General features: G+C 32.0%; 1 protein-coding gene across 4 annotated transcripts in view; it reads left to right on the top strand.

Annotated features, from left to right (window-relative positions):
• LOC118193734 (NF-X1-type zinc finger protein NFXL1-like) overlaps positions 1-21,075 on the top strand; it is a 139,829-nt gene that overhangs the window by 116,511 nt on the left and 2,243 nt on the right. For all 4 annotated transcript variants that reach the window (XM_085809611.1, XM_085809610.1, XM_085809609.1 and 1 more), the window contains exons 13-15: positions 1,979-2,089; positions 9,071-9,199; positions 11,830-12,066. In XM_085809611.1, the coding sequence (XP_085665737.1) occupies positions 1,979-2,089; positions 9,071-9,199; positions 11,830-12,066 (477 nt within the window). The remainder of the gene's footprint in view (positions 1-1,978; positions 2,090-9,070; positions 9,200-11,829; positions 12,067-21,075) is intronic.

Genomic DNA, 21,075 nt, shown 5'->3' with positions numbered 1-21,075 from the left:
TTGGTCTGTGTTAGGATAATGACAAGTTTAACAAGCTTTTCAGGAATTTTAAGTTTCCTCATAGAATTAAAAAGCCTTTTTCTTTTAACTGAATGATAATTTTAAACTCTGTGAATAAAGCCTTATATTGTAGATCTCGTCAGTAGACCTTCCTTTACAAAAGCCACACTGATAGTCACCAATTATATTATCTGTGTAAACAACTAATCTGTTATAAAGAATATTGGAAAATAGTTTATAAAATGTGCAGAGTAATCTTAACGCCTGGATAATTCAAGTATTCCAAGACATCTCACATTTTATGAACAAGATGAATTGCTCGAAGTTTGAATTCTTCTGGTATTACTCCATCATTCCATAAAAATTCTATTATGAAATTGTGTATTTTCTGTACAGTATCTGGCCCAGCATTTTTAATAAATTCAGATGGTATTGAATCAGAACCTTTTGCTGACATATGTACAACTTCAATATGTTTAAGAGCAGCATTTGCATTATGCATTCTATCTGTCATTTCAGTCGGCCTCATATCAGCATAACCCAGCTAAATCATCACTACTACCAGTTTCACCTGCTGAGAGCTGTTGGACCAGTCCTTTAGCTATTCAAAAAAATATGTTAAGTATATGTGTATATAGATAGATATATAAAAGCTTTATTTTTAGCCATCTTTCCCAAAAGAATTTTATTGCTGAAATTTATAAATTTGCTAGTGCGTTAAAACTCATTATTCATTAATAGAAAAGAAAAACTGAGACTGTTACCTCATCTGTTGTAGCACTGCTTCTGTCACCATATTAAAACCGCAAAGGAAATTGAAAATTCATTAATTTTTATCATCTCCCTACTAATTCCAGCTAGTTGGTTATAAAAAACAATCTCATTATTTGTGAGTTTTTTGTAATGTTTCTTATTTTGGGTTTATCTGCTATGTTTAACTGAATCCTTTTTTTTTTTTTTTTTTTTTTTTGGCAACACATATTCCATTACAATTCCATTACAGTTTAGAGTTTTCCCAGAAAATGTATATCAGTTTTTAAGAAGCACTTCAATTAGTCTAAACAAAATTGAATTTTTATTAGTGCCTGTGTTTTTTGTAATGTAGTATTGGGATACTAATAAAATAAATTATACAGTAGTACTCTCTGTATTATACGAAAAAAAAAAAAAAAAAGCAGCAAGTACCGGTTATGAAAAATTTCTTCTTGATTATGAATAAAATATGCTGCAAGAAGTTTATAAATAATGCTTATATAAAAAATTATTATCAAAAGTGACTCCAAAGTGATCAAAAGTAGATAGATCTCTAAGGAACATTGCTTGATTGAACTACACTAACTCATTTTTAACCAAATATGCCCCAATGTTTTCTGTGAGCTTTATATGGCAATTAAGTATCTTCATATGTTATGTGTCAGTTCAATCTCAAGTACCCATATTCTAAATTCATCAAGTCACATCTTAGGGTATTTCCTTATATTAAACATTAGCAGTGTTACAAAAATTAGCAATCTTATCATGAGTTAAATTCCTTGCCGTGGAAACTATAGGTGTTATAGACAGCTACAATTTTGTAAGTGTTTGAGGGACAGATCTGTTCTAATCTTCAGAAATGTTATATATATGAGGTGTAGTAACATGTTATGGTACAAATATAATTAATGCAAATATTTAAAATTTTTTTTTTAACTATGCAATACCGTATTGGACGGCATATAAGATGCACTTTTTTTCCTAAATTTGGTCTCAAAAAAGATACCTGCATCTTATACGTGAAGGACACAGGTTAACTTTCAGTACTCAATGCTATTTTTAGCACGGACAAAGGTCTAGACACAAATAACTTTTTCTACGTCTACATGTGTGTGGCCTTCTAAATAAGGGTGTGTCTTATATGCTGTGAAATACGGTAATTTGTATTGCACAAGAATGTTGTATGAAAATTCAGCTTCGTAATTTATAATTTTTTCTTATTTAGAAAAAAGAAGGGCCTTGGGATTTGCTTAATTCATATAAAATGCAGTTACTATGTAAACCTTGCCCTCCATGTGTGGTACCTGTACCTTTACCATGTTTAGGCAATCATGAAGTAAGCTGAATTTATCTAAATATATATTTTTAAGGTATTTTTCTATTTTACTAATGAGTTATAGCAGTATTTGTTTTTCTGTGCAAATCTCTAATAATCCTTCAGTAGTGATAAATATAAACAGCTTGCTTACTTTTGAATTTTTCTCGTTGTGAGGTTTTCCATATTCACTTTATACATACTGACATATCTGAATAGTTGAAGCATTTATATACGATCATAAAATTTGCATGCATAGATTATTTAACTTGCATTCATTAAATTATATTTAAACAGTAACTGTCTTTAAGCCACATCTTGAAGCAGATGATTATGTTGTTAGTGTTAATATAACTACTAAAATAAAGAAGATCAGTTTATTTAATTAAGCCAAAGCATCTGAGAACTATCTCCCCAGTGATGGACTTTCTGATGGAATGGGCAGAGCATAAAAATCTTGTTCAACCCTGATAATAGAACCTGATGGTAATTCCAGCGCTTCATATGTTTAGCCACTGACCCTTAGTGACTTCGTAAATAATAGAAAATCATATGAATGTAATAATTATGCTAAAGGAAAAAGAACTATTAGTGACCATAGAAAATATCTGTATATATCTATCGATTTAAAGCGTTGAATGAGTACTTAGTGAAATTTTAAAATATGGCACCAAACGTGAGCTGTTGTAGAAGTATGCAACAACCTATACTTTCACTTAGAAATGTTGTTTGAGAAGAATGTACTCTGCATTCATTGTAACTGCATGTAAATTTTGTGTATTTGGATATGTATTTGGATATTTTTTCCTTTTCATTTTGCTCACTTAAAACTAAAACATAAAACAAATATTTTAATATTTTTGCTTTTTAAATCAAAACAAAAATTTAAATATAAAATATCTATTAAAGGGAAAAAAAGCATATATTCTCGATACATTTTTGTACATATTCATCTCCTTCTAAAGAGAGAGAGAGAGAAAGAATTGGCATTTATATTTACATAGTTTTTTTTTTTTTTTTAAACATTCATGACATACTTTATAACACATTATTCAGATTGTCACACTTTTTTTTTGTATAGTTGATGCTCATCATAACATCTCGCAGAAAAACAATGCAGTAAAGAGTGGTTGTTGTAGAGAAAGTGGATTCATTATACTGTAATGTGTTGAAAATTAATATTTTGAGAGAAATTTCATGCATACAAGCTCTGTACCTAAAACACAGAAGCAATTTTAATTGTATTTTCTGCAAGTACATTCTATGCTACTTTGGAGGAGTGCAAAGTTTCTCTCTTGAAATTGTATCTTTGTTTAGTTCAAAAAGTGATTTTCTCCGAAAGCCATTTCTTATATTTCCAATGCATTTAAAACTTAAAGTGATCCTTTGACCGAGAAACTAAGAATAGCATTTGTTGGCAGTTATTTCATTCTTATGTAAGTCAGATTGTTGATTTTGGATTGTCTGTTGCCAAGTATGATGACTACATTTCTGTTTACCCAAATGTCACAATCATTCATGCTTTCATTCACACTTTTCCTGTTCTTTCATTGATTTACTGGAAATGCCTTTAAAATGTAGATTAACGAATCACTAAAAGTGGAACTTTTCAATACTGATATTATGGATACATAAAACTTTTGCTTATAGATTTAGCTTTCTACTTTTCAGTTTCATCTTTAGACACAAAAAGTCTGTTTAAGTGTCACCATTAGAAACAGTCTGTAATCCTTAAGATTAAAAATGACTTCTGAGCCCTATTTGTCAATTACCATATTTTCTTGAAAATAAAACCCTTTATTTTTGTTCCCAAATTTGGTTAAGTTCTTATAATTGAGTATTTTAATAAATGAATCATAGAATGAGAGGGAGTTTAATAATACATTAAAGAAAATTATGCTGTTTAAATACTAAATAAATTACACAGGCTAACAATTAAAAACTATATATCTGTAATTATGAACTGCCTAGCTATCACTAATAATAATAGCCATATCTTGTCCAGTGACATATGAGGTCAGGACATATGATTTCAGTTTAGACTAGCATGTACTCTACATACTACTGCTATACTTACTTGAAAATAAATGAGGGTAGTGTGCCATTCATTCTGATTAGAATGATCTCATCAAATATTCACCTACATTTTTATTTTTTTAACTTTAGCAAAATGTAAATAGTGGTCTTATTTTCGATTAAATACAGTACACTTTTCAGACTGTTTTCAATTATTCGCTTTATTTTCTTATCCCTAAGCTGCAAAATATGGCACCCAAAATAGATGCACACCATTGTAGCATGGATGCTACAAATCCTTGGTAAGAGTTTGGAGGAAGATTGTACCAGATCTACAAATAGAAGTCATGTAGTTCGCATAGATTGCAAGAAAGTAGTTTATGCTTTGAGCTGGCACCTCATATGTCCTAGATATATATGTTCATTAAAATCCAGCAAGTTAAAACATCAACTGGAATTCATCAGCATGGTCCTCAAATGTTATAACATAACTCTGGTTTTGACAAGGGGTGTTACGTTGCCAAGAGTCTTACTTCTTTTAGGGAAGACAGAGGCCATGAAATGTTATCAAAGTCATGGGACTATTGGCTCCCAACTCCAAATTGATCTTTATATTTAGAACTCGGTTTCTTTAAATAACCTTAGTTCACATTTTTAATTCGAAAATAATCTTTATTAAAGTTCTTAGCAAATATAAACAACAGTTAGAATTGAATAATCTTTTTGTTGCCATTCCAAAAACAACAACAAAAGAACTTAAAATGATATTAATCAGTATTTAAAATTTCTGCATAAGTTTCAAGCCACAACAGTACTCCCTTCCCAGTAATTAAGTTATGGTAGAGCAGATTATTACCTTTAAACACACTATTTACAAAAAACCTTATAGATATATGTAAATGCTAATCCTGAAAATCACATAGGGGGTTTTATTGTCCATCCTTTATGCAACTTATTGGCACACTTCTCCATTGAGAACTTGGGGCCTTATTATGTTATTGTCCAACATAAATTGCAACTCTTGCTCAACTACTGTAAGCTCTCAAGGATCCAACTGCCTTGCTTTTAGAATGCTCAGGTTGACCATGTGTTATGATATGATGTTGAACATTATGTTTTAAACTGATGAGAACAAATTTTATTTGCATAAGTCTGGGTATTGTTTTAGAGTAGTATCAAATTTTGTCAAATGGTTTACTGCACCGATATCTCTATTTTCACTGATAGAAGCATTTTCACCAGTTACCTTTAGTTGAGTTACTCCATCGATCAGTTTCTTGCCATGTAAATCAATTATTAATTTAAATTTGTTAAGGAAATCAGCTACTAAAATACCTTTATTAGTTTTTGCCCCTGTAAATGGAAATTGGAATTCACACCTAAGTCCCAAATCAAGTGTTAACATTTTTATACCATACGTTTTGATTTCGGTACCATTTGCTGCATGTAATTTTAATTCCACAGATTGTTTGTCTTGTGTTGAAGCGGGTAAAATGGTAACGTGCACCACTATCTACTAAGAAACACATTTTCGATTTTTTTATCTCTGATAAATAGGAGTATTATCGACAGTAGAGCTTGCTGCCTCCTCTACTACACATTGGCGTTTCCTTGATTGGATGACGTATCGGTTGACCAACTGCACAGCTGAATACATTTACCCTGATGACATCTGTTACCAAAACGGAAATGATACAAACAATATTTTCCTTTAGGATTGAATCTTTTCTTAGAAGTACTGCGAGATCGTCTGCGGGACTGAGAGTTGTTCATAAATTGTGGTCTCGGTATATGATGAACAGTTATTTCGGCAATTCACTGTTCAAGGGATTGAATTTTCATTACAGTTCTGTATTCAAGCAATTACCAGCTGTTGATGCACCACAAATCTGATTGGAAGGTGTCATGTCTGAAATTTTATCAGCCATGATCGCCAACTTGGGTTATTCTTCATCACTAACAAGTATTATATTATGCATAGAATTTGGCAGTTTCTCCAACCATAACATTTTGATTAACTATTCATACACATCAATGTTGCAACAGATTTTAATACTTGTAATGATTGACTTGGTTTCAATTTGCCTAAATCAATTCCTGTAAGAAGTTTTTTTAATTCAAGTACTTTAACTTTCCTTAAGTAAATCCAGAAGCCTTGTTTTGGATTCTGAATATTTAGTAGCAGAATTACTTGTTATAATATCCCAGATGTTCTCAACTTATTTGGGTTCTAACTGTGATACTCAGTAGTTAAATTTGTTTTCTTCCCAAACAATTTCACTTATCTTAAACTGAGCCTCAACTTGAAAAAAACCAGATTTCTGGGTGATCTAACCAAAATGGAGAAATTTTAACACTTAACCCTATACGGTACATGTGCTGTATCCTCGATAGTTTTATCATCTTCAGACATATTCACTTTAAAATCAAAATTCCAAGTCACCAGTTATTGGCTCCTCACTCCAAATTGATCTTTATAATTAGAACTCAGTTTCTTTAAATTACATTAGTCCACATTTTTAATTTGAAAATAATCTTTATTAAAGTTCTTAGTAAATATAAACAACTCTTAGAACAACAAAATTGACTAATCTTTTTGTTGGCATTCCAAAATCAGCAACAACAACAACAACAACAAAAATTATATTAATCATTGTTTAAAATTTCTGCATAAGTCCAAGCCACACCAGGACTGCTTCATAATAGTGCCCCAGCATCAGGCTACTGCACCATTATACAACTCGATGCTGTTCCAAAAGACTGAAATCTTCATAATGGTGCTGCAACATAAGGAAATGTGCACAAACTGAATATCAGTTTATGGCCTGAAATTGATCATAGGCAGCTTTATGCCAGACCAACATCTTTCATAAAAGTGTGCACTCTTATGCAAGTTTGATTTTTTTTCCAATTAGTGATTAACTAATTAAGCAGCAGATGAAATAAATCTTTGGAAGAAAACATAAAATTGGCGAGTTTTGTAACATTGCATTATTAACAGTACAAATGCTTTTTTTCTAATATTCTAAATCAACATGCACATTACTAGCAGGGAAAAAAATCAGGTAGTATATTTAAATTGTTAGCATATGAAAAGCTGAATATCTCTGATAAATATTGAAGCTTAAGTATAAAGCATTTTTATTAAATTTATGGTCTGTATTCATTCCAGATCCCCCCCCCCAAAAGGGTAAAAAAAAACTATATACATCCATTTTCCCCATATTTTTGTCATCTTGTTGAAGATAAAGTCTTAATTTATTAAAATGCTCAAGTCTTCTTCCTTGAAGCACAACCTATAAATTTATTGATTGACAAAAACTTCAGCATCATTATGCCAATCCAGCATTTTTCATAAGGATATGGTCACTGTTATGTAATGTATGCCCTTGTTTTTCATAAAGGAGTTGAAGATTTATTTATCTCCTTAATTAATCAATCAGCATTTGAAATGAAAATTGGACTTTGTGTGCACCTTTATAGAAAATGCCAGATTTGCATAAGGGTGCAAATGATCAGTTTCAATCGAGAAACTGATTTCAGTTTGTGCATGCTTCCCTATGTCTGCAGTACTTTTATGAAGATCTATGTGTTTTAGAACAGCAGTTAACTTGCCTAAAGGTGAAACTCATTTATGCCAGGCACCACTATAAAGGCACTCAGAAATGGTCATGAGAATGTTTCCCAAAGCATAATACATCCACTGCTGCCTGTTAAATTATGATACACATGTCAATAAACCGTTCATCTGGAAGAAGAAAAAGACATGATTCATTCAATCAGAAAATTCTTTTCCATTGTTGCATGATCCATTCATGATGTTTTGGGAGCCATTGTAGCTATGAACTTCGATGCTGCTGTGTTAATAGAGGCTCATATCCAACACTGTCCAGTGAGCTGTGTACTTAAAAGCACATGTATTTGGATCAGCATTGTAAGTTGAACAACCAGCAGCCACCTGTTTTGAATTCACAAAGTCATAGAGTCACCAACATCCATGTTCATTCATCAGGGATGGACATTCAATGCTTTGGTGTCTATTACTGGCTTTACTGTCTTTCTTCCAGTTACTAACAGTGGCAGCTCTAGAACACTTAATGAACAGTGTTGTTTTGGAGTTACTTTTTCCTAGCCTTTAAACCTTCACAATCTATTCTTTATTAAAGTCACTCAACTCTGCAGCTTTCCCCACTACATATACACATGTAATATGAAAAAAATGATATGCCAGTAGTATCACTAGCAATCAATCAATAACATGCTCATCTTGTCCCATTACATCTATCCTATTTCAGTGAGTGTATTCTCACAGCGTAGAGGCGGTCATAATGTCTGCTTATTATCTATCCAGTTCTTGAAGAAAAATTGGGAAATATGTTGAATTTAGAAAACATCTGGTAATTATGCATTTATCATTATAACAAGCAATCATTACAGCAAGCATCAAGTGTATAACTGCAGTACTTGAAATATATTCTAAGTCGTCTGTAACTGACATGTTGATCAATGTTTAAATCTGTGACAGCATGCAGTATATATATATTTTTCTACAGTTTCTTCTTCCTGCCATTCTTTTCAAAGTTTTTTTTTAATGAATCTGTCCTTAAGATTTGCTATTTAAAGTTGCTTAGACTTGTTAACATGGTTCACATTACTGGATCATTTACAATTACAGTCCATGTATTACAGTAATTTAATTTTAAATGCATATTAATAAACAAATTAAAATTTATTAATAATAGTTTAATTTTCTATCCATGGCAGCAAGTCTTGATTATCATTTAGGACATAAAGTTCCAAAATCATCCTGTAATTCTTCACATATGTCATTAAAATTAGGAAAGTAGGCAGTGGAAGCCACTGAAGGAAAACTGTGCCCTAGACATTCTGGGCTCTGCTCAGTAATAACTGTTTAATCAGGCAACCAGCATTTCTTAAGGTATTTTGGCTGTTAAAATTGATCATTTTTCATCTTTATATTCTTAGATTTTGAATTTTCCTTGTTGTGAAGCTCGAAGAACATCTTGTGGTAGACCATGTGGACGGGAACTTTCATGCGGAAACCATTCATGCTCTTTAGAATGCCATGACACTGGGAATGCAAATGACACAATGGTAGTAACATTTAATATAGTCTATAAATGAAATTCTCTTTTTTAAATCTTATGTAAATGTGTTAAGTATGTGAATAATTTTCATTGCATTATAATTTATTTAAAACAGGTCTTTATTATTTGATAATTTTACACTTAATAGTATTTAGAGCTTCTTCTAACATTTTAACCACTTAACAGTCTCTTTTTTCTGACATATTGTGTCAAAAAATAAGCATATTTTTCAAAAACAATTTTATTTTAAAATCGATTATAGAAACTCAAATCAAGAGTCAAAACTATTATAAGTGATGAATTTATGAAGTTATGATAATTTTTATTTACAACGAAAAATTACATTTTTACTTAAAGTTGGCTTTTTTCCGGTGAAATAAGCGATCTGGGAAACACTTTACAGAAATGAATATTAGAAGAGAGAATTTATTATTATACTTACATCTAATATCTTTTAAAATTCAGCTTTTGTATGAAAAATTTTAAAACACGGTGACAAGCATAGTCCAACATCACAGTCGGGACAAAAATATCTAGTTTCTTTTCTCACTCTTTTACCGAAATCGTTTCTTTTAGAGCAGCACACAAAGCACTGCCTCGTTGGTCTCAGTTTTTTGTCGCTGGGAGCAATCACTTCTAAAAAGTGCCTTTCAGTCAATCGTAAGGGATTGGGCAAAATTCCTGGTTGTCCTTTTTTTTCATTTACAGTCCCGTGTCTTTCAATCAGGCGATCAATTATATCAAGTCTGAAATTCAAATGCGAGTATTTTCCTCCATGCTTCTGGTATAAAACGAATGCATTCCACAGCGATACATCTAAAAGGTGGAAGAATATTTTTTTGTAATATTTCTTTCCTCTCTTCTTTGTGACTGGATAATTGGTGAGATGCTGATCCATTCTATCAACACCTCCCATGGTATTATTATATTCCATCACTACCTTTGGTTTCTTTCTGACTTCATCCTTGTAAGATGGAACTTCAATCATTATAGAGTTGTGTATTGTGGATAATAGAGATACAGCTTTCTTATCCATCCATTTCATTAGACAGACTTTCCCTCTTTGGTACGCACAGATTTCTCCTAATTTTAATTTTTTCTTCTGTAATTCTTTTGGGATGTGTTTTCTGGTAAGTTTGAGGGTTCCATATATATCTGTTTGATGGTTGATAAGGATATCTGCAAGTTCTGGTGATGTGTAATAATTGTCTGTCGTTAGGCATTTTTTTGAATAGTGGCTGCATAAGTGTCATCACTACTTGAGAGGATTTGCACAAATGCTGGTAATTATCATCAAAAAGTGTATCTTTCCCAGTGTATATAATAAGTTGATACACATAACCTGACTTCGATTCACATAAAATAAAACTTTTTATGCCGAATCGTGATCTCTTTAGAGGTATATACTGTTTCCAGTGTAATCTTCCCTTGTACAGCATCAAACTCTCATCGATTGTAACATCTCTTTCAGGTATGATAGTTTCTCGGTAACGAGTATTCAAATGCTTGATGATCGGCCACAGTTTCTGCAGTTTTGGACACTCATGTGTTTTAGCATCAAATTCGGTATCATCAGAAAAATGTAAATACCGGTGAATAAGATAAAAGCGTCGGTAGGACATAATTTTGGAAAAAAATGGAGTTGATGTTGAATGTCTCTTACTCCAGCATTGCTCAACTTCAGGCTTTTTCACAATTCCTTGTAAAATATTCAAAGCAAGAAACACTTGAATTTCGCACTTTGTTGTTGGTTCCCATTTTTTTGCTCCGCTTTTCCTTCGTAGATTACTACTCCAAATGGTCCGATCTGCATATTTATTGGTTTCAGAAACTATAATTTCAAGAAGATTATCATCAAAGAAAATATCAAGAAATTGTAGAGTTCCATTACTTAGATCAATATTTACATGAACAGCTGGATTTGCTGTGAATGGAAATCGAGGTGGAGGTAAAGGAGGATTTGTTATATCTAGTTCACAAAAGTTTCGAACTTGAGTTAGGTCATCCGAACTTTCCGTTTCCTCATCACTTGAAAAGTCCGAAAACGAACTTTCATTACTTCCAGAATCATTTATAGAAATTTCAGATTCACTGTCTGATCGATCCACTGTAAGAGTTATCATCTGTTATGAGATGTTCAAAATCACTCATTCTTCTACTTTTCAGCTTCAAAAGAAATAGAATTCGCAGCGAGCTGTATAGTAAGCAGATTGAGTCAAAACCAAATGACAACTTTTCCGCATAAAAGATAAACTAGAAAGCGGATTTGCAATCAGATCTTTCCTGGACTACTAGAGCCATCTGTTGGAAGCATTGCAAACTAATCAAGCATAAAATTCGGGCAAATCATTGCAAGAGAGGAAAAAAATCAGTCGCACGAGCGGCGTTCGGGCAAAACAGGGAAGGCCCCTTTTCCCGAACACCAGGGAAGTGGTTAAGTTTTTAGTCTTTGTCAGTATAATATTGTTTTTTGTATAATATAATGATGGTTGAATTTAATTACATTTGAACAGACTGAATACACAGAAAATTTTATGTTCTAAAAAGGTATGAAAAAAAATATAGTGTTAGGTGTTTCAAAACTGCCTGATCCCTCATCTTTCAAACAAATTTGTATTTTTGTTTATTCTCTTATAGCAAACTGACAAATGTATTACTTGCAATGAAGTTTGTCAGAAGCCAAGACCATTTGGATGCAATCATCCTTGCAGGCGTCCTTGTCATCCTGGAGACTGCAATCCTTGCACTCAGCACATAAAGATGAAATGCCACTGTGAAATCAATACGATATATGTTGCTTGTTCTGAATGGGTAGATGCAGATGATTCTAAAAAGAATGCACTAATGTCTTGCTCAAACAGATGTTGTAAAAAGGTGAGATTTCTTATATGTGTTTACTTGCTGCATAGATGTTTTTATAATTAAACTTCTTTGCTTATCTTGGACTTAAAATCGGCAATAAAGCCCCATTACCATTTACCAAAAGAGACTACAGTGATTTCAAAGGCTGTCTAATCAACACTATCCAGTTCATAAGATAAAAGTGCTGTTATAAAGGTATTTAAGATTTATGAAGTATACTCTTAGATACACATGAAAGCAGGCTGAAAGAGGAAATTCACTATATACGAATTACTTGCTTTGCACTTGTAGAAACACAGCAGATACTGGTAAATTAGCATTTTATATGCCTTGTGCCAGGCCATATACTTAAGCCATTTTATGGGCGATATAGTGATAAAACAAATACCAGTTGGTTATTAGTAGTTTGTTTACATAAGAGTTTATATAAAATCAATCATTTATAATTTTGTGCCAAAAATTGGTCTGTTTTTTTCTGCCTTTCATTACAGCACATTCATTGAGTCTGTCATAATTAGCATCAGCAAAATGACTTTTCTCTATATACATACATGTGGAAATATTATTACAGGCTGATAAGTGATTTTACACAACTAATTTGAACTTGCTTGCAGGAAATGGTAGAAAGAGAAGCAGTTTGAAGAATAGCACAGATTTAAGTATGATTCTTCAAATCAAAGTCATGGGAAAACCTGTAGAGTACTAAGCTAAGTTGCAGTTTTAATATCGGGTTTTAATGAAAGTTTCCCACCACCACAAATATCGTCTATATAAACAGTTCATGTTGCCGTGTTTAATCATATTTTCTCAAACGATTTTTGGCATTTGATAGAAAGAGACTTGTTGTAGAACACTGTTGTGAAATTTGCAAAAAGATACCATTAAGTGTCCGAAATGGAACTATCACACTACCAGATTAGAATGATCTGGTACTGTGATTAGAATGAACTTGCAGTTCTGCTACAGAAAGCCAGCTACAGAATGTCACCAAATCATGTGATGGAAAGTTGATTTACTTCAACAACACAGGCCGAAAAGGCGATTGGTCTGCATCCGGTGAGCCCGTTGGCAGTGTCGCAAAGTGCAATTTGACTAATAAAAAGATCATGCTTTGAATAGGGTTGCCACGCTACCGGAACAAGTCAGGGAATTTGAAAATTGACCAAAAAGTCAGGGAATTTCATATGGTGATCCCCCCAAAAGGCGAGTTTTGCAAGGAATCACTTTTTTGGTGAATTGTGTATCACATAAGCATCATTGTGGCAGAGCCAATTTTCACAGCTTCAATTAGATTGTGCTTTAGAAAGCAAAGCAATTTTTTAGCAACTTTTGGTTTCCAATTACCTCTAAAATCAAGAGAATCACATGTTGAAGTAAAGAAAAATGTTTTATGCAAGAATAAGAAAATACTTATTCTCGTATAAAAGAGAATGAGTTTAATCCTAGTATACGGTACTGTGGAGGTTAGAATGAAAGAATATGGTTAATGTAAAAGCCGGTGTTGAACTTCGAAGGTCACGTTATCAAGAGTTCATAAAATGAATATCTTTTAAAATTTCTTTAACCTTTAAAGGAAAAGAAAATATTGTTTCGTGCAAGTAAATTAATTAATTAATGCCTTAGTTATTTTGAACCACAACCAAAAAAAAAAAAAAAAAAAAAACTACGAAAATCCATTTTTAAATTATTGCAAAAAATCAAACAAGAAACATTTTATCAAAGAAGGTTTCTTCTTAACACGTGTTCCTCAATTTCCTGTACACATCGCGGAGAGGGAAATTCTGGCCGCCAGGATCCGTTACCACCCTTGGCAAAATTTCCCTTTGCTTTCTAGCAGCGTAATAGCATTACGTCTATGGAACCTTTTCTTCTATACATAGACGTCCTTTGGTTAGGATAACCTCCATGTATTCTATTCTAACCTCTATGTACAGTACATACGGGATTTGGCGACATTATGATGAGCAGTAAACGGATCATTTTGGTGTTGGCGACAATTTTCAAAATTGTGCCAAGGCCTTACAGTATGCTAGAATTTTACCACAAAATCTTTTAAACCTTTTTTTTTTTCTTATAATAAATGCCTTATTTCTCATTTTATAGTAAAATAACAAAATAGTAATCAGTCATCTAGGCTAACCATGTAACAATATAACTATATTCGCTAAAATATCGTTGATTATTTTAATTCAGTTTTTAAGTAATTATCTTTATTTTTATGTTATTATTATCATTTAATGTTACTTCTTCCTCTAAATTTATTTATTATTAGTAAATAATACTTCCAAATTTCACAAAATTTTCTCTGGCATAATCCTTAAATTAATTCTAGTAGTATGATGACATACCATAATGAAATTTAATGCACATATTTTTTGCTTATATATGCTGCGAAATAAATATTAAATACCTGAATTTATTTTAAAAATATCATTAAATAGATTTCTTTCTTTCATTTAGCTGCAAAATGTCTGCAAAAAAACCTTCTTTTATTCCAGATTGGGCAGATTCTGATCTCAATCTGCAGTGGAGAAAATAACTCCTGTTACAATAGTAATGCTTTGGGGATATAAGTCATATGTAATTGGCAAATTTTCGTGTTTTCAAGTATTACCATAATTCATTTACCTCTTAGCACAGCCAACATGCATTACATGGATAAACTGGAATTTTCTTAAAACACACCTGGAAAACTCGGGTAATTTCATTGTCCTATTTGAATCTGGTGGGATTATCCACAGAGTATCTGAAGAAGGGTAAAACCCTCGACAGTAAGGTGTACAGCAAGATGCTAGTCAGTGTTTGATGCTGCTATCAAGGAAAAACATCGAACCGAGTTCACACCCAAAAAGGTAATGTCCCATTGAGATAATGCAAGAGCACATGTGTCTGCATTCACCGGCTGGACTGTGTGTGGACTTGAATGGGATCTTTTGCTACACCTGCCATATAGCCCGAACGCCTCTCCTTCGAAATTCTACCTTTTTCTACATATCTTCTGTTTTGCACAGGACATCCGAAATAAGGTTGATCTGTTTTGGGATTTTTGGCTACCAAGTTTCTGGGCCGAAGGTTTTGAAAACTTCCAAAAGTTTTGCAGAAAATCATAGATTTGGGTGGTGATTACTACCTGCACTTAAAGGTACTGCTTTCATGTTTTTTTTATCTTAACTTTATTAAGAACTTTTTTTGGCAGACAACTTTCGTTGCAACCAGATAAAATTGGACCTTAGGAGTAATATTTGTAAAGTCATGTTTTTTTGAAGCAAGAAATGAGCAATGCCTTCGCCGGGGTTCGAACTTGGACCTCTCGAATACGCTACGAATGCACTGAGTGTGCCACCGCTACACCACCAAGGCATGCGGAAAGGAGGGAGAAAATATCTTATATATTAAATTCTTCACTACCTTAAATTTATCTTTTCATCTGTTTACAATACTCTTACTAATAGAAATATATGTTGAATAGCTGCAATGGATTCTGGTACAATCAACAGAAGCATGGAGATGAAAAATAACATAGCCATTAGTACTGAAAACATCGTAATAAAACCTCATCAATAGTATTTCATGGATTTCCTACCTTTTTTCACACCTGCAGCTACATCTTGCTGGTGCTATCTTACATTCTGCACAGAATGTCCAAAATTAGGTTGATATGTTTTGGACTCGTGGCTACCAAATTTCTGGGCTGAAGGGCTTTGAAAAACTACCAAAAAGTTGGCAGAAAATCATAGATTTGGGTGGTATTTACTACCAGCACTAAAGGTACTGCTTTCATGTTTCCCCCTCTTAACTTTATTAAGAATGTTTTTAGCGGAAAACTTTTGTTACCAGATATTTTGTATTAGTGTCATGGTCTCATATTTTAACCGAGTTTTACAACACTTAACATACCTGGCATTTTTTAATGCACAGCACAGTTGTTGTGATTAGCTTCTGAAAATATTATACATTATAGCTTTTCTTTGTGAGTTCTGTTTCAAGATCTACTGCCAGTGCATCTATCTACCTATACTCTGCTACTCTAAATCGGGTATTTTGAGGCCATCACATTTTATCGTCTTCAGTCATAACATCTTCATGCAGTATACATTTTCTTCCATTTCGGTTGACAATTAATTAGGTACCTCTTTATCTCTATGCGCATAAGTTCTGTTTATAGATTTTTAAAGCCTATAAATAATAGTGCTTGTTTATAAAATTACAATTTTACGTTTTAATATTGGCAACATTGTTTTAAAAGACTGAATTAATGTATCTGGCATTAGTAGATAATGTTATGATTTTGGGGAATGTGGTAGTTCTAGCTATGATAATCTTTGATAATTTTTTATGCATTTATTTTTAATGCTTTCTCTTGAAGTATATGCTGCTTAGAAAGTATAACATGTAGAAATCATTAACAATTGGTAGTGGAAATGGTGGTTCTTCCCTCTGGTGATAAATTTTTATAACATTGTTGATAATAATTTGTGAATAAAAAATAGAAAACAAGAATACCTTATGTGTGTAAACAAAATCAAAAATGAATTAAGAAATGTGAAAGTATGAAGAAATGTCATCAAAGCTCATGAACCACCAAACTTGGGAGATACGGGATGATAATGCAATAGTAAGAAATATAATGAGTCAAACTATGACAGCTCCACACATGTTAAAATATATGAATAAAAAGAATGCAAAAAGAAGCTTTAAGACAAAAAATGGAATGGTGACAAAAACAGAAGCTACTCAAATAAAATGTAGAATAGAATTAGCTCAACTAAAAATGAAGATAAATCCGTAGATTACGTAAATAGAGCTGCAGTTCTAAAAAGTGTTCAAATAGAGGACAAAATAAAAGATAAAGAATAAATATTCGATATTAAAAGGGCTTCCGAATGAATGTATATATTTGAGGTCACAATCATTAAAAACAACAGAGAAAAAGATATAGATGCAATTAGAGAAGCAGTAAAAGAAACTGAAGAAAAAAATAGAGGCGAAAATAAATAGAAGTAGGTTTCTAAAGCAAAAGAAGACTGAACAAAATCAAGATACCATGAAAGAAGACTCTTTAATGGTGGGAAATTAGGATATTTATCAAAAGAATGTCATAAATGCTTTAGTTGTGGAAAATTAGGCAACAAATCAACTGAATTTAGGAAGAACATAGAAAGCCAAGAAATTTAACAAACTCCAAGAATGTCAAGCAACATACCTGCCAACTTTTATGAATTTTTCGTAATTTTTACAAAAATGAGTGTCTTTACGATTTTATGATCGTAATCCATTTTTTACGATTTTTTTTTTCCTTTTTCAAGTGTTTTTGGAGATTTTTGTCAAAATTTTAGAATTTTTCACCAATTGCATCGTGTTTTACCGACTACTTCGAATCCAGTAACCTGCGGTTTCTCCCAACTCGCCACTTAACCGGCCAATCCAATGCGCTGAACTTGTTTCTCCCACTCTTTTCTTTGTGGGTGCCAGATTATTTTTTTCGCGTTCGCTTCAACAGCAAGGGAATTACTCAGCGAGTGTGGATTTTGTCGCATTCTGTTTTTTTTTTTTGTTTTTTTTTTTTTTGCACATGCTATGAATTTTCTTAATATATCGTTGTTATGAAATGAGTTAAAAAAAAACCGTATTCTCAATATTTTCGGCCTGCCTACAAAGCCGAATTTCCAACAATTAAAGAATCCTTCAAAGGAAATAACTATGCATTTTGCAACGTGTGCGTGTGTGACTTCATAATAAGTCACGGTGGAAGAAGCGACATTGTGAAGCATGTTAAGTCTAAAAAGCATGAAGTTAATGCTTCGGCTTCGACAACGTCAAAGAAAGTGGATGATTTTTTTTCAAATTCGGCTACGAATTTAGATGCCGATGTCATCGATGGGAGCAACGACAGCCATTGGAAGCTTTATCCCATCGTTGTCACATATTTCTGTGACATTTCTAATGAAATGAAAACTATCTTTTGCGTCTTCCATTTTAAATGGAGACGCTACGGGGGAAAATATTGCCTCCTTGGTAATTATTGAGTTGAAACAACTTAACATCCCAATATCAAACTACTAGCAAGAGCATGAGACTAGCAAGAGTTTTATGTGCTATTCTCGTAATTCCACACAGTAATGCTGAGTGCGAGAGAGTCTTCAGTGTTGTGAAGAAAAGCAAAACTATGTTTCGTTCTTCAATTTCACCAAAAACTCTAGAAAACATTTTAATTGCTAAATGTTATGAGGAAACTAATTGTTATGATAGGAAAAGCCAAAAATTCTTTGGAAAGCCAAAGCCAAAAAATGCACTCTAAATTCGATGCAATAATTTTTTTGTGTAACATTAAGTTCTTGTTTTATGTTTCCTAATAAATTTTTAGTTACTACTTAATTGAGATTTACTAATGTAAGTACAATTTTCTTTTTTCTATTTGTATAAATTGTTATTTTTTTAATATCAAAGCATGATATTAATTCTTCGTGTTCTTCTGAATTTTGGGAAAATCTTCTGAATTTTTATCTTTAGAGGTTGGCAGAAGCAAGAAAAGGGAATATGAATACGCTACATGTTTACAAAACGTAAATAAGAAAATGGAAGAAACTTCATCTTTTAATCAATATAGAAATGATGAAGAGAATGAAATTGATAAACAAGACAATAGAAAAATTAAATGGATTGTAGATTCATAAGCCACATCTCGCATGACAAGTAAAGAAATATTTGCCAATTTTAAAGATGAACAACAAATATTGACAGCTGAAAAGGAGGCTATGAACAAATCAGTCGGTATTTGTAAAAATGCAAATTTATAGAAATAAGAGCATATTAAAACATATTCTGCAAGTACTAAACTTAAGCAAAATTTACTTATCAGTGCCAAAAATTGTAGATCAAGATTAAAAGTAACTTTTAGAAAAACTAGAGCAGAAGTGACCAATTAACATGGAACATTCAACATATAGCTAACAGAAATTGAAACAAATTTGAAGTTGATGGAAAAAAGCTAAAATTAGCAACTTTTGCATCTGAGACTAGGTCACCTAAACTCTGAAAGATTGATGGAAATGAAGAGAAACTTATTAGTCATTGTATTAGAAAATGAAAAAATTTCCAAGAATAAATGTGAAATCTTGTACATTAAGGAAAATGACAAAGTTCTTATAAAAATTGTGAAATTCAAGTAATCTGAAGATATTTTAGAAGTATGGCATATAGATTTAGTTGGACCCATTAAGATTACTGTAGAAGTTAAACAACAAGATTCAGCGTAATATTTGTAAATTTTGCAGAACTAGTTTCGGTAGTTTAAATTCAGAACCATCTTCTTAGCTCCCTAAGTGAAATAAGCGAGATAGAACATGTTGATAACAACATGGCTCTAAAGAAGTCCTACTGACGCCACCTATTGATGAAAGAAGAAAACTAAGACATAATTTCCTCAAAGGCTGAGATGGGTTGGAATTAGTCTCGTTAACTAGAATGGAAAGATTTTTTTTTTTTTTTTTTTGAATGTGAAATGCCTTCAGAAAACTTAATTCACCTATACAAGATGTTTTTTGAATAATTTTGGCTTCAGAAAAATGGAAAGTGTTATTTTTCCAACCAACAAAGAGTGCTGGGATCTGAAAATTCAAAAATGAAAAAAATCATGAAAAAGAAATTGATTTTATAAAGAGAGAAAATTATTCTTCAAAGTTACACTGTTGAAACATCAGCAAATTATGAGATGAAAACAGAGATTAGAAAGAACATTGATTTGTTTATTGAAACAAACTTAGAAAATATGCTAAGAAAAAGAAATTGATGTAAATTAGCTAAAATATCTGGAAATTTTTCAAATGAAACAGATGCATAAATATTTTGTTGTTTGCTGTAGAATGAAATCATAAATAATAACTGCTGTAAAATGTTATTAGTGCTTTTTCAAGCGATAATTTTAGAAGTTAAAAAAATGTTATTGTAACCATATGAATATATTATAACCAACTGCTCACCTTTAGAAGTTATCTCGTTATTGTAACCATGTAAATCTATTATAACTAACTGCTCACCCTTAGAAATTATCTCTGCTTGTTAAGGTGAGTTATCCCTTAATCCTTATTGTGGATGCAAGATACAACACGAAAATGTAAAAATTAAAATTTTATTCCTTACAGCTAATGAGATGTAATGTGAAATAACCTATAACCTCTGGTGCTTCAGCATCTTATTGGAACTTCATATTAAATACTATATAATAACTGGGTTACAACTCCAGCACATCTTCATAAAGCTATGGCACTAACTGGGTCAGACAAATTGCAGCTAACTTTTGACACTTACCAACAATACCAATAATTAAGATACAATAACATGCCGAACAAATATTAATTTAGAAGTCAAACAACAAAAATCAGTGTTATATTTTCAAATTCAATAACACTGATTTCTGTTGTTTGACTTCTAAATCAACCATACCAATGTTAGGTCTTCACATCTGCTCTGATCAGCGACTTTCTGCCTCTAAGCATGTAGCCACAGCAGCCAACACTGAGTCAAACTTCTGTTATGAGTCAGCCTGATTATTATTTTACTTCACAATTCATTTTTATGCCACTTGACCTGAAATTTGCATATACTTTCACACTCAGCGAGTATGTGAGGAATGAATGAGAGAATCAATATGAAGCTTACTGTTAGTAAATTTAAATAAAAAGCCACTTATCTTTTTATCATCTGGAGCAATTTATTATTTAGCTTGCATCAAAAATGATGTTAACCAGATTGACAAAAAAATAAATTTTCCTTGTACTGATACCAGTCCAAATGTTTGATTATTTTGATGTTATTAAAAATAGTAATTTAGAAGGAAGATTAGGATCTCCAAAAAGAAACCAATTACAGAAATAACTAAATAAGTATTCAGAAGGTTTTTCTTATTGAGAGAGAATGAATGTATAATTATATATTCCTTATATTTAGAAACTATCAAATTATATCTATTTTAATAAGTAGGAATAATTGCTGTGTTGAATTTAGAGATATCATTTCAAGTTT

The sequence above is a fragment of the Stegodyphus dumicola genome, chromosome X2 (genome assembly GCF_044657685.1).
Source record: "Stegodyphus dumicola isolate Sdum_Otavi_A_Nest chromosome X2, ASM4465768v1".
In the NCBI taxonomy this organism is placed as follows: Eukaryota; Metazoa; Arthropoda; class Arachnida; order Araneae; family Eresidae; genus Stegodyphus; species Stegodyphus dumicola.
This window is presented reverse-complemented; position numbering and strand designations above follow the sequence as displayed.